The sequence below is a fragment of the Xiphophorus couchianus genome, chromosome 20 (assembly GCF_001444195.1).
Source record: "Xiphophorus couchianus chromosome 20, X_couchianus-1.0, whole genome shotgun sequence".
Classification (NCBI taxonomy): domain Eukaryota; kingdom Metazoa; phylum Chordata; class Actinopteri; order Cyprinodontiformes; family Poeciliidae; genus Xiphophorus; species Xiphophorus couchianus.
The window spans coordinates 10774829-10792737 of NC_040247.1; the positions used below are offsets into that span (position 1 = coordinate 10774829).

Below are 17909 nucleotides of genomic sequence, written 5' to 3' on the forward strand. Positions count from 1 at the left end.
TGCTTGACCCATATTCTACAATTTGATGTCACTGATGATGACAATAAAAACTAAGTAAAGAAAGTAAAGTTTAATCAGAAAAAAAACAATAATAAACTAAAGTTTTTACCTGTGGTTGTGTAACTACATATTTTTGTGCACTTTTTTCTATTGTGAGCCCACAACTGACAAATAAATCTCTCACCAAAAACAACTTACAGGAATACTAACATTTTTGAAAAATGAAGTAAGTTTGTGAACTAGCACTATACAGCACAAATTTAATTCTTGTAGATTTCTTCTTTTAAAATAACAGTTAGCAATTTTTATATGATTAGGCTTTCTTTCCTTTCTCTTTAACCAAAGACATGTTGAGCTAAATATCAGACATTGTGCTTTTTGAAGTCCAAATTATTCAAATTTCTGTTTTACAACACATAGTGGCTAGTTCTTATTCAAAATTCAGACGGAACTTTTTTGCCAACTGCACTTATTTGCAAATAGATCAGATGATCTTGGCAGTAATGTTTTCTCTGCTGAATCTAGGTCATGCTTTTATTTTCAACATTATGGTATGCGTCATTTACTTAAAGCATTTTAAAGAAGTCAAAATTAGCTAAGCTTTATATTCTGTTCTTCATTTGATAAGGAGAAGGTATTTACTTGAAAAACAGAGATCATTCTCTTTACAACTTAAATCTGAAATTTAGGACTGGAGACTATCACAGTAGAGCTTGATACCCGATTTGTCTGACAAACAAACTTAGTCTTCAAAGAGCTAAAAAATAGAGAAAGTTGCTGATTGGATGGGTAAAAAAGACCAGTTTGTGCTATTTGGATTCCCGCAGCCAGCCATTGTGAGTGTTGTAATAATGACACTAACTACGTGGTAATTCTGCATTCTTTCTCAGTCTCACAACAATCGCTTTGCATAAGAGTCTTGCTCCACCTGGTGTCTCATAAGGCATGAACTGTCAGAAAGGAATCAAATCATCCTTAACAGTCATATTTTAGATGCTATTAATTTGTAACAAAAAATGTGACAAATATATATTTTTTTAAATCTAATATGTTATTGAAGAATAGATTGAATCAGCTTTAAGTGAAAAATAATCTGGTTAACCTAAAATAAAAATCAGATTTTCTACAATTTGTTTATTTGCATCCCTTAGAGAAAGCCATTGTTTGTAGAGAAGTTACAAAGGCTCAACAATGTCCCAATGTCTCAGCCAAAATGTTTATATTTTCTATGATTTATTCAAATATTTATTCAAATATTTTCACTGTAAATAACAACTGTTCATGCTTTTCATTCAGTCTTGAAACTGTATTACATGAAATTTTGGTAAACTATCTCTATCTCTTCTTAGATTATAACTTCCCTTACCTGCAGACGGTTATTCCTGCCTGAAGCCCCCACCATGTCCCATTGGCTGCAGGACTTCTTAGGGACCTTGTAGTTGATGCGACTGCCAAGGCCTCCCCCGACCTCGTCGTACGGGTTCTCGTTCAGGTTTTCAGGCAGGTTGCTGGAGCTCTGACTCCGGGTGATTGTCGGGACCACCCTGGGATTTGATGAGTTTGCTTGAGTCATGGAAGCTGCAGGAGACCCTGGGACCATGAGGCGACTTGACTGGGAGGTGGAAGAATTGGGCGTAAAGGTGAATCCAGAGAGAGGCAGGGTGGGGAAATGGTTTTCTCCTACCACTGTGTTCCTCTCAGACCTCTGGAAGGCACTACTATAAGTGTTAAGGTTTTCCATGGACCGGTACATGGGTTTGTTCACTGTGGAGGAAAGAAACAACAGCTCCAGTATGTATTTCTTTACAGGTTTTTTTCTATTATTATTGAATTTGGTATTTACTACCAAACATTACCCTGACTCTGCTCATTCCTGCCAGTTCCTGTGAAGCTGGGAGAGAATGAAACTCGGGGTAGCATCGGCATGTTGGAGTGCAGCGAGACAGAAGTGACAAGGCGCTGGGGCGAGGGCATCGGTGTGATAGGAACCTCAGTCACATAGGTAGCAGGGACATACAGGGGCTTTGTTTTGCTGGCTGCACCAATTCTACGCACCTGTTCAAGAACAAAGTTAAGATCAATGCTTTTCCTGTTTTCATTTGAATAAATTCAGCCAAGCCACAACAACACCAACCCTGTTTGTGCCATTTCAGACACAGGATGTTAGGAGAAATGTTTATAGAAGAGAGCTGAATCTAGATATTTACATACACTGCATAAAATACATTTTTATTGTTTTCCTTCACTGTCTGACATTACATTAGACTAAAGCTCTCATATATTAGGCTAGTTGTAATTTTTCAAGTTTTCTAAATGCGGAAATAAAGAGAATTTTTAAAAGTTTGTTTTGATCCATTTTTTTGAAACTCGGAGGTTTAAACTTTTAATAAACTGGATGGTGATGAGGTAATCTTTGTGAAATTATAACAGCCTGTGTTGTCTGTCCCAGATAATTTCAGAGCAAAATATGAGTATCAACTGCGAAATATAAACAGATGATTTGGTGAAGTTGATGAGAGTCATTATCAACAGCTAGCAAGACCTATACTGCTCTGAAGAAAAAGGTCATACAAAGAAGAACTCCGTTACTACAAAAGCAGCAGGCGGATGCATATTGTAGTTCGCAAAATGCATTTATGGGCAAAAACTGTAGCTTAAAGATAGTTTATCTGAACTAACTTTACAAAAGCATGAGGGGAGGAGTAGTTTCTCTATAATCAGAGATTCCATAAAAATGTTAGATGTAGCTGTAGGAATGATCTGAAGTGGAAATCTCACTAGCTTTGCCTATTTCAGTCATTTGTGTTTCTCAAGTGTTGTGTTGTTGAGCTCTTGGCTAATCACCTAAAAGCAACCTTGGTCTCAATGGAATCTTTACCTGGTTAAATAAAGGTTAATAATTTGCACAGCTTGCTTCAAGAGAAAGTTAGAAAGGCAGCCGTTTATTACTCCTGTGAAATTTCCCCATGGATTTTTCTGTTCTTTCATATTGTAAGCATAGACTTGAATAAACTACAGTAACTCCATTATTTTACTATACGTATGGTTTAATTCACACCAGAGAAAAAACAATGTTTTCTCACCTGCCACCAGTCAGTATTTGTCTTCTTCAGGAGAATAAACCGTTCACCCTCTCTTATGCATACTTGTCGCCCGTCTGACCCTCGGTAGCTGTAGTCATACTGAGCCTCAAGAACTACCGTACCGCTTGGAACCCCGCACACAGTCATCGCACTGGGGTTCACCACAGGTGCTGCGACAGGTTGTGTCGGCCCCACAGACCGACGCCAGGAGCCAGACAGCATGGTTCTCTACCCGGTCGTGTTCAGCAGTCCCTGCTGGGTTTGCCCTTATGTTTGATTAGGCTTGGGACAGTGCAAGGCAGGTGAGTCTGGAGCCAGAGGAGCTGCATGGTCTGAGACAGGGAGAGAGTAAAAATACACAGGGATAGACAGATTAGCACAGCTGTCTAAGAATGCTACAAATCTCATAGCGATGAGCAAGTTCAAAGGGTGAGTAGCACATAGTATCTAAAATAAAAATCATTGTTTGTAACTGCCAGAATAGATAATGCACTTTTTATGCATGAACCATTTTTAATCAAAAGATGATGCCCACATTGTATGTGTAGAAATATTTAACATTAGAGAACAGATGAAGGGAGACTTATGCAGGGAGCACTTTCAGCTGTGGGTAGCTGTACTAATCTAAGCCTTTTAACTAATGGCTTGGATTACTGGCAATGAATAAAACCAACAATGAATGCCAGAATATTTGCAGAACAAAGGAATCCAAATATTTTCTCCAGCTACAGTTTTAGCACACCTAGCAGACACTGCATTCAGGAATACAAAATGGGGCAGAACCCCACTTTTCAATTGTCCTTTCATCCCTTCAGGACCAGGAGACTCATGTGAGTGAATAACTCATGCGTTTGGTAGATGTGAGAAGCAAAGCATTCCCAAAATAGCTTCCGTCTCCTTCGCTCCACCTGAGCCAGCATCCCTCAAGCTAAACCCTTGCTTTTACCCCGCCAAGACCAGCTTATATAAGAGCAGAGCACATAACTTTCTTCCAGACACACAGCTTCACATGGTACATAAACCATCCAACCTGATGAACACATGTCTCAAAAAAACATACCATGAGAGACAAGAATATCCCAAAGTACCAACAGTCCCAGTCATACCATGTCAGGAGGAGGGAAATGCTGGGCAGGACAAGACAAGGTGAAAAAAGAGCAAAATGTCTAAATGTGAAGAAGAAAAAAAAAGACGAAACAGGGACGTATGATGGAGCTGGTGGAAGAGAGGGCGGGGATATCCTTGCTAACCTTAGTAATCCCACTCCTATTAAACCATGGGAATGAATGTGTAACCTGCATGGCTTTTGAAAATTACAGTAAACCCCATCTGCACAAGCGTATGAGGAGAGAGGGAGAGGGCACATGTGGATAAATGGAAGGCTAACACAGACATGGTCTCGAAACAATCTGTGTGTCGCAGGACTGTACTCCCTGAGACATGGCATAAAAAATCCCAGGTATAATTTTATAAATCTTACGTTTGTCAGGATCTGCAAGTGATGCACAGTTCTATGGTTTGCAGTGCCCTGCAAGAGAATTCATACACCTTGATTTTTTTCACATCTTGTCACATTGCATCAACCTAACACTATTGATGCTTTTTTAAACTTTAGTTTTAAGTGACAGACCAACACAAATGCATAATAATGAGTTACAAGGAAAAGGTTGTCTTAAGAGTGTGGTGGACATTTATTTACACCCCGTTAATCCGACATCCCTAAATGAAATCAAATGCAATCAACTGCATTCAAAAGACACCCAAGTGATAAATTTCAGATTAAATATAACTGTTCTGAAAAGGCTTCAGAGATTTGCTAAGGAACAGTAATGAACAAAAGCATCATGAAGACAAAGGAAAATAGCAGACAAATATGCACATATAAATATTCACAGAACACTACATGCACAAGGAAATTAACACTGCACATTGAACAAACCAACCCTAAGAGTTTGTTTAGATGGTAGCAGAATTATGATATGGGAATGCTTTTCTTCAGCAGGGATGGCACAGCAGCTGATCAGAGGTGATGGGATGAGGGATGGAGCAAAGCACATGGTAAATCTTGGAAGCAAACATGTTGGAGGCTGCAGAGGATGTTCACCTACCATCAAGATAACAACCCTAAGCATACAGACAGAGTTACAATGAGAGGATTGAGATCGGTGGATTTTCTTAAGCTAGAATGACCCAGTAAAGACCTAAACCTAGTTAACAGTCTCTGGCAAGACTTGTTCATAGATGCTCTTAATTCAATCTGACTATGCTATGGGTATTTTGGAAAGAAGAAAGGACAAAAATATGCATGACACATTCTCAGTGTGCCACACTTTTGTAGATCTAAAACAAATGCTGAACATCATTGACAATAATTTGTGCAGGTCTAAATAAATCCAGTTAACTAAAAGAGTCGAGAGGTATAAATATTTTTGTAAGGTATTGAATGTAAGATGTGCTTGTAAATCAGGAAATATATACATATATAAAAATAAGTCATTGAAATCGGATCAGTCCCTTTTATATAAGACCACATTGTATTGCTACTGCTCTGAAAGCAGCTTCACTGTCTTCCTGGTTGTAGAGCTCTCGCTCATTTTAATCATGCAGTTGAGAGCAGAAGGGACAGCGGCAAAAGTTGGAGGAACAAGACGAGCAAGAAAACAGGAAACAGTGAAGACACGTAAAGGTTCAACCACAGTTTGGGTCATATCCTTTCCGTCTTAGAATTTGCTCTTCAAATGTGAGATGTATTGTATGGCTTACTTACAGCTGGTAACTGCTAAAGTCAAATCAAACATGAGATATGTTTTTTATTTATCATTACAAATTAGAAAACTGCAACTTCGATTACTCAAAGTGCAGCTTACGGCTGATATTTTTCCCTTACTATTCTCCAGTCTATTTTCAGTGAGATGTAATTTACAGTTAAAATAAAACAGAAATAACTGCATCATATACTTGTTTGAAGAGAAAAAAGATACATAGCATGCTGCAATACCTTCCGATATAATCCGTCCACAAAGAGCTCTTCCCCATGCACAAACAGGAAACACATCAGTGACACTACTACACACCTGTTTGCCTTTTCCTGTCTTTCTTTCTCGATATACGTGTCAAAAAAGGAAGAAAAACTTGCAGACTAAGACTACTACATCTTGTAACTACAAGCTTGCGTCTACATTAACATTTGTAAGGCAACCTTACCAGCAGAGACAAGAGCAGAGGCATATACAATTCTCTCCTGCTGTGTTTAAAAGAAGCTAGTCAAATAAGTAAAATCATTTGGTTCTGCATGTTTCTGGGCTTTGATATGATCCTCTCAAAAGGCAGATCTGTCTGCCAAGGGGAGTGAAGATGCGTCTGTAACAGTGCTGGCCTTCGTCATTCTGTGACTCAAGATTTTAATTATAGTAGTTTTCTCTGATTCACCACAGTAATGTTAGTGGACATTTGGCTAAAGGCAAATAAAATCTCAATGCAAATGCACCATTTTATCACTGCAAAAACTAAACTCTTTAATCTTTAAGAAAGAATTAGTGCAAAATAAATAAATAATACTTGTAATGAGGATGCAGAAAAGAGGAAATAGGGTAAGACTATGTTTCTATTTCCAGAAGACTTAGCAGCATAGTGAGCACTGTCGTCACACATCCCCAACATAGAGAGATGGCCATATGGTGTCAGAGACAGACCTAATGGCTGCTGAGAGGAGGGGGCAGCATAAGCCAGGAAGTGAGGGCATGGGGGCTTATGACATGCCAACAGCACTAAAGGAAAAAATATCAGTGAATGGATAGCCCCTAGTAGGGAGTGCTGTGTGTGGTTTATCCATCATTGCTTTTGTACTTCATTTTGGTGTTTTTGCATGTTAATATTGCATGCTTTTCACAAATAAAAAGATTGCACTTTATGAATGCAGAGATGCAAGATAACCAGAGTGCATACCTCACTGTCTGAGAGTACTTCTATGCCAGCAAGGTCACTGATCCATTTTGTTGTCAAGATAAGACTGAAAAACATGTTACAACCATGGCAAGAATTTCCTCTTTCAGTTTCCTCAGTCAGTTGTTATTGATTTTTTCTATGATGATAATGATGATGATTCTATTAAATAGCCGAACACTGGCTTTGCAAAACATTATCTTTCATTAATGAAAGATGTGATGGCATTGTTGTCATTAATGTCAGGTCTTTTTTCAAATAAATTTGAAAAAGAAAACTACATTAACCCAAAAAAAGGTTGAGGCTGGCAAAGGCTGGTTAGTGGTTTTTAAAAAGTAAGTTTTTCTAAACATCAGAAATCTTTCTCCAAACCTTCCCCACAGTTTAAAGAGTTATGTAGACTGATGTAGTTGTTTAAAAAATGCCAGGAAAAGTACCAAAGTTTTCTCTGGCTATATGCAGCATGGCAAAACTGGTCCTAATTGGTCACACTGTCAGTCAGCTGGCTGAAATAAGGCTGCCACTTTTTCCTTTGCTTACAAGACAGACAAATTATGTCTTTTGGGAATATTTTTGGATGGTAAAATTATGTAGAAAATCAATGTGTGTGTTACTTTTATTAGGTGACATTGTTTTAAAACAATAGCAAGCTAAAAGTGCACATCTGTTACTCCCAGTTTAACTCTAAGAAGAACAGAACAACGAAATGATAACATTCTACACATGAAGGAAATTTATTTGAATACAGCTAAAGTTGTGTAAGATTTAATAAATTTAGTGACATAGACTTAATTTTTTAATTAAGTCTTTGCATTATTAATACAACTAAAATAATCAACGTAATATTTAAATAATAGAAGAAATGGCTGTGGCTTTATTGTTTTAAATAAAACCAAGTTTTACATATTTGTTTAAAAATTACCAGTAAATACCATGAAAGTATGGTAACTTTACTCATGGTAGCCATAACGTAAGAATCTCAAATCGGTCATAGTTTATGCTTCTACATTGCACAATGTAGAAGCATAAACCAAACAAATATTGCAATCAACAGTTTGTTGCTTCATCAGTCAGTCTCCAAGCTGACAGAAGAGCTTTTTGCAGGATGCAAAATCTCATTTCTGCATGCAGCCTTCTTTAATTGCAGACTCATTTGCATAATTCAACTTGTGAAAGTGTTAGGTAGAAAAATTTATTACAGGACGATTCTTTACCTTTGCTTGATACGCAAAATGCAGTACTAGTCATTGTAACAGTGCGATCTCATTTCTTTAAAGTATATTTTACAAAACCAGAATACATAACTCTGAAAAAGTTGTGATTTATTATTGTGCTAGAACATGAAAAACTGACTGACTGTACTCCTATAGAAGTAATTCCATACATTTTTACTACCAGATATTTATAAAAGACTAATGATTCAGGAGAGGGTGGGGCATAAAAACTGCAAAACGGACACAAGCTAGCAGCCCTTTCTGCAGAAAGTAAATTGCATTCATTGTTGTTCATGCATGTGCATGCAAGCAATTACATGTGCAGAAAAAGAAATATCCAGTCCCTACGCACCCAGTTTGACCCTACATTTGCTGATGTGTCCAGTAGTGAAACAAAAGGTAATATTAATTAAACAAAAAACCATGGATTCACCCATGCAAATATCTGAACTTCATCAACAACATAGTGATCAAGCAATACCAGACCAGTGCAATAACCAAATAAAAGCTGCAAAACATCAAAGGTGACTGATTGACCTATTGACGCAAATGCAGATGGCTGGTTAACTGTGTCACTGAAGATCAGTGAAAAAATGGATTGACCGTTGATGTTAACAGTGAATTAATTCAAAATATTGCAGGTTTATTATGCTACCTAACTACTTTTAATACCAGGAAAGATTTTACGATATTGTAATATTTGTACACACAGGTTGAGGCCTAATTCCACCGTCGTCAAGTCAAGTAAAGCTCTGCAAAGAGGTTTTGTGGTTAACAACTGCTGGCCAAATTAGGCTTTTACTTACAGCTCTTGCACACAAAGTGAATGGGTAGCTTACCTTAGCATGCATGATATTTTCAAAATTTTATTAGCTTAATCAGCTACTGAAATAATATAGTTACTGCAGTCATGAGAAAATTAGAGTGCCCAAACAAAGTCTGAGTTTTTTTTTTAACATACTGTATTTGGACATATGTATTTTTTTGTAAATACAATATATCGTTCTTGCAACAATATATTCTTAAATATTGAGTACAAAAGATCAAAATGCTATTTCTGTTAAGAAACAGAATTAGATCACACACACACAATCTGTTCTCATGTGAAAAATTACACATAAACAGATTTTACCTTATGCACATTATTAGAGCATTCGTTAGCACTTTGAAAAAGAGGCCTGCCTTATTACATCTCAGGTATTATAGTTCTGTGTTCTGCTGAAGTAAGTGTGAATACCATAATAAAAATGAGCTGTCTAAAGCTCAATGGTAAATTTAGGCCCTTAAAGTTAAACAAAAACCAAACATTTTGCTGGTTTGTTAAATTGCACCCAGACAACTGAGGAATATATATTTTCCTCTGGGAAAGGTCAAAGTTTAAAGTAAAAGCAACTGGTGGCATTTGTGGTCTTTGTCCTGCATGTTTCATGTGAAAACTAGGCAAGGGGAAAACAGCTAAAAAAGCAAAAATTCATTCAACACAATAAATCATGAAAGGAAGACTCCAGAAAAAGATGTACACAGCATGTGAGATGACAGAAAGAAAAGCAAAGAATGACAAGACAAATAAGAATAAAATTCCACATCTAATTCTCCCCTGCAGCTTCATGTCATTCTCGATAAGCTACGTAATAACTGCCTAAGCCAGCTCAAAGACAAGCCAGTGAATGACAGGTTTAGTTCCCACAGAGATTGTTTAACGCCGAGCCTATCAACCTTTATTGCATGACAGGAATGGAAATGAAGTACAGACAGGGCATTGGTGAAGGGCTTGGTGTCACATCATATCCATATTCATCCCATATGTTTGAAGTCGAAAGAGAGCAGCTTTAATAATCATGCCTACATGCTGTTCAAAGAGACGAGACATCGGAAGAGAAGGAATATAGAGTGAATGAGTAACTTCAAAGGGCTTGGTGCACATGCTCACATATACACATGGAAAACACTCATGCATGAGCAAGGCGCTTTATTTACATATGAAGCTCTATTACCGAAGGCGTCACAAAGAAATAAGGGGAAACTTGCCAGACATAAGACTTTAACCTTAATTACCGCACCAGTGTCAGACAAACAAGTTGTGCTCATGTTCTTCACAAGACCAGGATGAATCCTTCTTGTGCATGATTACTGTTAGCAAACCATTGCCTGCTAAATTTGACTTTTAACCCAATCTAGTGGTGCTATGATGCTTGCGATGTGAAGTGTTGCATCACAGGACACATTCTGGATTTACAAAAAAAAGGGAGTAAGTCATGAAATAAATGTGAAGCCAGCTTAAAAGCTTTCAGAAATCAATCCTGAAAAAATAAAAAAAACGTGGTACTATCTCTACGCACTTATCAGCTGTAACATTATGACCTCCCACCAAGTACTGAATCTGACAGTTGGGTCAGTAAAATAAACAAAAAATGGAAATCACATGTTTAAACGTTTTAAACAATTAATGAAAATATACGAGATATATGAGATATGAGGACACAGTTTACACCAGAAATTCTGAATTAATGGTCCCCTGGCATTTCAGGTTTTGAAAGTAAAAGGTACCATGTCTCAGTTATAGGGGACTACTTCAAACACCAGAAATACTGGAAGATGATAGTATATTAGGCATTAGCAAATATTACTGGATTACAAGTGCCATGTAATACAAAATACTATCTAGTGGGTGTCTACACACAGAGAATTGTCTCTTAAATATTGATTACATTTGGAAGAATTATAGCTTTCACGTGAAGAAAATGGACCAAACACAAACAACAACTATGTGGGTGAAGGAAAATATGTCCTATAATATAATGGAGAAACTGACCGACATTGTTAAAGATGAGGCACAGGAATTTGAAAACGTATGTAAACCTCTATTGAATTTCTTAATAATGCATAATTCAATTAAAACTATTAAGGCACAGATGTCTTTTTGATAATGGGTCCATGTGTCACAATATTATACTAATTTCTGACCCTAAATCTTAATGTCACTACTTAAATCAAGAACAAGCAATGTTTTTTTTTCAGTTTGTCATCCAATTTTGGTGAGCCTGTGTGAATTATCACCTCAATTTCCTATTTTTATCTCCTACGAGCGGCACTGTGTGTGATCTTCTGCTGCTCTTGTCCATCTGCTTCAAAGTTTGACATGTTGTGCATTCAGATGTATTTTATTTAGCATACCTCAAATGTAACAAGTGATTTTTTCAGCCACTGCTACCTTTCTGCTATTCTCCTTTGACATCAGCAAGGTATTTTTTGTGTGATGCACTGCTGCTGATTGGCTTATTATTATTGTTATTATTTGCCAAATCTCTGAGTCAGGCTGTGTAACTATCCTAGAACATCAAATGTTTCTGAAAATTTATAACAAGCCCAAACATCCATTTCACATTTGGTCATTTAAATCCCATTTCCCTCCATTATGCTGCTCAATTTGAACTTCAGCAAATCACCTTTATCATGCCTAGACGTGCAGCTACCATATCATTGGCTGATTTGCATTTGTGTTAACCAGATACTGAACAGGTGTATCTAATAAAGTGCTCTGTAAAGACACAGTATTCAACCTACCTTGAAACCATACAAAACAAACAAAAAAAATCCCTTCATGTTAAATATTTGATTACCGTATTTCACTCTTTACCCCCAAAATAAATCCACTTCCAGCCTTAAGTACAGTGCTGCTGATGTGCCATGTGACGAAGCATTCACTCTCTCTGTGGATGTACAGTTATAACTACCGGCCATGATGTCTCTCTCTTCATATGAGACACATGCCTCAAGCCAAAACAGCCTTTCATCCTCCCTAAGCCATGCATTATTAATGGTAGGACCAGAGAGACTCACCGAAACACACATTACATTTTCCCAGTGAGACATTTGGCCGCCAAATGTGTGCATGAATGCGTGTGTGTGTACACATATGCTACCAAACATGTAGGCTGAATTCTTCCACTGATTAGCTGAGTAAACTGTCAGAGGGCCAATCGAAAGGCAGATGATGACAGTAAGGCAGCCATTGGCTCAGACTCATTATTTCCACTATGACAACAACCTCTGTGACCTGCTGCCATCACTAGTGTCTCCACTGTGTTTTTTTCACCTTGTTGCACATAATAATATTCCACGTGTGATGCCATCATTTCAAGAGACTGCTGACGCAACACTTGTGTTTACAATAAACCCTGAAGCTTCCATCGACGTGTAGTGAACTTCTTTAAAATTCACCTCAATAATATTCAACTTCAAGATCCCTCTTTTCAATATAAACATTAAAAACAACCAGAAAAAATAAATACATCAATAAGAAACAAGGCATTTGCCTTTCATGCAAATTACAAAACACTGCAGAATCGTCCAGAAGGCATTTTGAGCTTTTGAATACAAATAAATCAAGGATTTCATTTTTAAATTCACTTAGGAAAAAGGGAAGGTAAATAGTATAGTTTGTTTAATAAAAGCAAAACATTCTATACACACAGATCAATTTTACTTTAAAACCGCTCATATTCTATACAATATCTAGCCAAAAAGTCCTTTGATTTAACTACAAACATGGCAAAACAATCTAAATAAATAATGTGTTTTCGGTTTGAAATGTAAGTAGTAACATTTACGAACGAATCTCTTCTCCTAGGTTTCACTGTTAGTCTGTCCATTTATTTTTTCCTTTTACCATGCTATTTTTTTTTTTGTTGCGTTTTATCTTCTTCACAGCATAAACAATCTGAGAAAAAATACCATTCACCCCACAGAAGAAGCCTTTAAAAATAAAAAGCATACAAACTAAGCTTTTCCTAATAATGACACCATAACTGAACAAATGACACTTAAAATTTCAATTTGTCTTAAAAAAAACTAAAGAACACATTGTTTTATTACTTTCTTTGTTTAGATATATTTCCTTATAACTTGGATCAAATGTTTTGAGTATCCTTTCATAAGCTTCTCACAATAGTTTGCTGAACAGCTGCAACAGGTTTGTAGGCAGCTTATCTCGCATATTGTTTAAAGTTTCTGTGGGACTGAGATCAGGGCTTTGTGTTTAATTGACTATTTAGCGGAATTATTTTCTCCCAAGTTTTATCTTCCTAGCTAGGATTTAGCTCCAAAATCTTCATAGAATGTCTTATTTTGTTGTCTTCTATGTCTTGACACAGAGTCTGTCTCCTTCCTGGACATGGAACAAATGTGGCAACTTTTTTGACTTTCCCATCATGTCACGAATTTGTAGACAGTCATAATCTTTGAGGTGTGCCTTAAAATACATCCATGTATTTATTAATAAAAAAATATAAAATAATTAATTTTCTGTTGTTCTGTGCAGTATAAAAAGTAGTAAAACATTTGTATTCCTAATCAAAATAATCATAATCACAATCATATGTGAATGTTGCTTGAACATTAATGCAGGCTACGTTTAAAAAAAAAAAGTACCAATGTGAAAAACCAAGCAATTTCTCTGGTTTTCACCTGAAGAAAAAAAAGTACATAAGCCATAAAGCCTGAATGGTTTTTTATAGAATAAAAAAATAAATACATTTTCACTGGCTGAGCTGCTGGGTCGTTGCTGAGCCTGTGGGAATGTGCAGTACATTGATGTTTCTAATGAAGAGTGCTGAGCTCCATTGATCCACCAGGGATGAGAGTGAGCTGTCAAAAGCTATCAAGCAAGTCGAAGACCCACTTTCAGCTGCACACAGCCGAAGTGTGCGTGGAGCTGAGGCACAAAGAAAAGGAGCTAGACCTCCGATTTCAATGGCACTAACACAGACAGGCATCACTTTTATCCCCTAGAGGGGTTAAGGGTTTATTTTTTTCAAGTGGGGACAATTTTCCTTGGACTTAAATAAAGATATACGTAAAAAAGTGAGCAAAAGCTAAAACTTTTTACTATGCACTACTTCAATAATTAGCATTTTTGGTCTTCACTTTTAAATGTGTGAAATAACATTTTAAACCATCTCAGTCACTTATTTTTGGGACTTTGAAGACCGTAATAGCACTTACTCTGTCAGCTTGACTATGCTTCTCAACAAAAATAACTGATATTAAACATGAAACAATTCATCTGGATTAAAGCAGAGCAAAGTAAGTAATAGTAAAATGAGATCTTGCACCTTAACTGCCAAAAGCTGAAATAAAAATCAGCTGATGAGTCTTAAAATTTAACACACAATAATAATACGAGAAAAACAGAATTAATTAAGACTCAAGCACCTGACAGTAACTTAATTTTAACTTTTGAAAAGCAGTTTGTACATAGTACCTTTGGATTTATTTTCTTAGAATATTGTCAGATCTTTCCCTTTTGGTTTGAAGATCCTTTGAGCTTTAGTTCAGTTTCCTCTGTTAGCCTCCCTCCAAAAGTTTCCTTGCTTCCTCCCTGTCACAGCTGTACCACTTTTCCCCTGATGAGTTCATCTACAGCCTTGTAATTTCTATCCCTGCCTTATAAATTTACTCACTGCTAAGTACTGGATTCTTCCATTTCACTGCACATTATGCTACCTGTGCGGCATGTACTGTTCTTCTTGTGCTTCTGCTGTAAGTTTTTTTTTTTTTACTATTATTAAAAATTTTCATGATCCTCCCAAGCTCTTGTCTACATTTTGGAAAAAGTCTGAACTCTTGAGAGTATGTTTTCTCATAACATCCTAATGCCCCAATTTTTTTTATTTAATATTTTGATGCTTTTCCCAACTAAGAAAAACACAAGTGGTAATATTTAGACCTGGGGATGCCAGTCTATATGAGATGGTGTTCTCTTCTGCTGCTGTGCATGGTCTACACATGCTGCACTGCTCTGGATCTAAAATGCAGTCATCACTGACACGGCGGTTTGTTTCTTCATCTAATTCAGGTGAAAATCCCTAAAACCAGAATGCAGGCCTAACTATGATAGTACTTCTCCTGACTTTTTATTTCTGGTGGCATTCACTTTTTGCTTCTGCATGTAGACAACAAAAAAAATAATACCTTTTTATCTTGAAGTAGCTTTAGGCCACTAACTGTTAGGCCAGTCCTTGAGTAATTTGACAAATAGACGCCCTTCCTTTAAAATCACTTCCTGCATGACTTCACTGCAATGAAGCTACAGTATATCTCTGACAAAACTTTGGTAAATAACAGATGAATCAACTAAGGTGGAAATCGGTCAGATGTAGTTTCAGTTTTGTGAATATTTTGTTTTGTCTTTTCCTTATGTCACACACACACACACACACACACTAGTGTGCTCACTATCCCTAATTAACACATACTAACAGATGCTGTTAGTAGTGGAAAACTAACAGCATGTGGGAAACTAACACATGCTAGTGCTAGTTTCAAGCACGAGCTAGTTTTTAGCATATGCTAGAAACTAGAATGTGCTAGTTGTCAAGTTACAACCACATCTGCTCTAATGGTTGTAACTTGACAAATAGTGGAAAGGTTGAGGTGTATGACTACTTTTGCATGATCTGGTATCTTTAAAGCACTGATTCATTCCTGAAGTTATGTGTCCTTTAATGCTTTAATGATTCATAGGTCAGGGCTGCACGGCTTATTAATGAAACCGTAGAAGAATTACACTTATAAAAGGGTTAAGAGGTGAATAAGAATGTCAAAAAGGTGTACTGAAAATGCAGACATCCAAAGAAAAACTTTAAAAGACCTTCAGAAGGTCTGGAGAATTTGTGCTATAGGCAAAGGATTTTGTTTATACAGAGGAGAAGAAAAGAAATTTGTGGCAGTTCAAAGTTTTTCACCTTTCCGATTATAGTAAAAGAAAAAAAAAATCACAAGCTCTGGCTTAACATACTTGAAAACAGAAAGAATGAGGAAAAGCTGGACAGAGAAAATTTATCAGCCCAAAAAATAAAAACCATGCAAAGTGACATGTTCAGATGAAGAAACAAAACTGTAACTGAAATGAGCAGCAAAACAGACAAACCCGTACGCGAAAGGTGGCAGTTGCAAAGTTGTTAAAAAGGACAAGAATTCACTTAACACAGGTTCAGCAGCACAGTGTTCGGCTTCCCTAACAAAGAGGTTAGAGGAGGTTTTGCTGACCTACATCATCTTAATTTTCCCACACAAGTGACTGTGTGCGAGAAGCTGTATGCTCATCCCACAGACCAAAAAAAAAAAAAAAAAAAAAAAAAAAAAAACACCAGAGTGATCTGACCAGTAAATGCAACTTAATGTCAGATACAACAGTCTCTCAATACCTGTGTGGCACTAGATCCACAGCAATGTGTGAGGGGCCATCATGCAATTATGGGGCGTTTGTAACTCTGCTCTTAATACTCGAGGTACAGGGCGCTTTAAATCAGAAAAGTTGCAAATGGCATTAATCTTTCAAGCTCGTGTCGTCATAAGCTGGCAGAAAGAGAGAAAATCTCCAGCTTTGCAAGGACTTAAGAATGATTATGAAACAACAAAAATGCAATGCGTCAGACAAGCAGTTTCCATCACTCACTGTGGTTAACCTGTCCATACACTGGTATGGGCGAGCTTTGCATGCAGATGCATGCAAATATATCTGCACAAAATAAGGCACATGTGAAAGTACTCTTATCAGTGTGGGTTTAAAAAATTATGACAAAAACATGAGAGCATTGTTTCTGGAACATTACAATGTGAGGGAATAGGGCATCAGTGTCTGCAGGACCAATGTATAGCTGTGGTAATAATGATACACCATGTTATATGTAACTGTAAGGCAGTGCTGAAATGGAAACTCTAAAAAGAAGCTCCTCCACAGGAAATGTTTGGAGGCTAAAAATGCATTTGAGGTTTTTTTTTTCAAAGTTCTAAGTATTTGTGAAGCAAAAGACTCTGAGTATGTACATTAATATAATCATGTGGGAAAACTGTGTTGTGGAAAAAGTACATTTATTTTTTGCAGTAACTATAAACCTGCGTGCAAGACCTATATGACCTGTGAGACCTAGCTTTTTGGATAATCAATGTGTACCATAGCTCAGGACATTTGAGTATTAATGGAACTTTTTAAATCCAATCTTAAAACAAAACTCAAGTTTTAAATTTCCGACAACTTTAAAAAACACTAGCAACTTTATTAAACATGCAGAGTAGTGACGCAGAAAATTCAGTAAATATTACCCTGTAAATATTGGATAGAGTTGTAATTAAACTTCTTTTCAGAGAAACAGTTTGTTAGTTTATATTAAGAATAAAACTGAAGAATATACATTTCAACTGAAGGATGAAAGCTAAATTGCTTTCCGCAAATTAAAAAAATAGCATTTACACAGTACTTGCTGTAAACGACACTCGACAACTCACCTTTGAAGCAGCAGTGACAACAACGCGGTGACAGCTCTGCTGTGTTTTGGAGTGAACTGCCCAGAAATTTGCGTATGCTTCCTATTAAGTCTGCAGCGCTTTTCTCGTAGATATTAATAACTTCACATAATTGGGCTAATAGAGACGTAGAGGGAGTACGTCGCCGTGCACTTTTGCAAATTAACTGCAACTCATGGGAACTAGTGACATTTCCATCCCACGCTGACAGACAGACCCTTCCTCGCTCTTTAAGAGGATAGAAAATAGCTTACGCCGTGTAAGATTTGCTGGTTTATGATTGGCTGTTGTCGTCGAATATAGTTTTGGTCAAAGCCAATCACATTACAGAAAATTCAGAGCTTGAGGTGAGCGTGTTTATTAT

The 17909-nt window shown here is 36.9% G+C and overlaps 1 protein-coding gene across 3 annotated transcripts in view; it reads right to left on the minus strand.

The window, feature by feature from the left end:
* The window catches only part of arhgap9 (Rho GTPase activating protein 9), a 57940-nt gene extending 40154 nt beyond the window's left edge, over positions 1-17786 (minus strand). For 2 of the 3 annotated variants that reach the window (XM_028002674.1, XM_028002672.1), the window contains exons 1-4: positions 17528-17786; positions 3084-3415; positions 1857-2055; positions 1367-1764 (exon numbers count right to left, since the gene is read on the minus strand). In XM_028002674.1, the coding sequence (XP_027858475.1) occupies positions 1367-1764; positions 1857-2055; positions 3084-3305 (819 nt within the window). In that variant the 5' untranslated portion in view covers positions 3306-3415; positions 17528-17786. Of the gene's footprint in view, positions 1-1366; positions 1765-1856; positions 2056-3083; positions 3416-6081; positions 6141-17527 lie in introns of those variants that run through there. The other variant, XM_028002673.1, reaches the window with a different exon arrangement.
* Between the last annotated feature and the right edge of the window lie 123 nt (positions 17787-17909).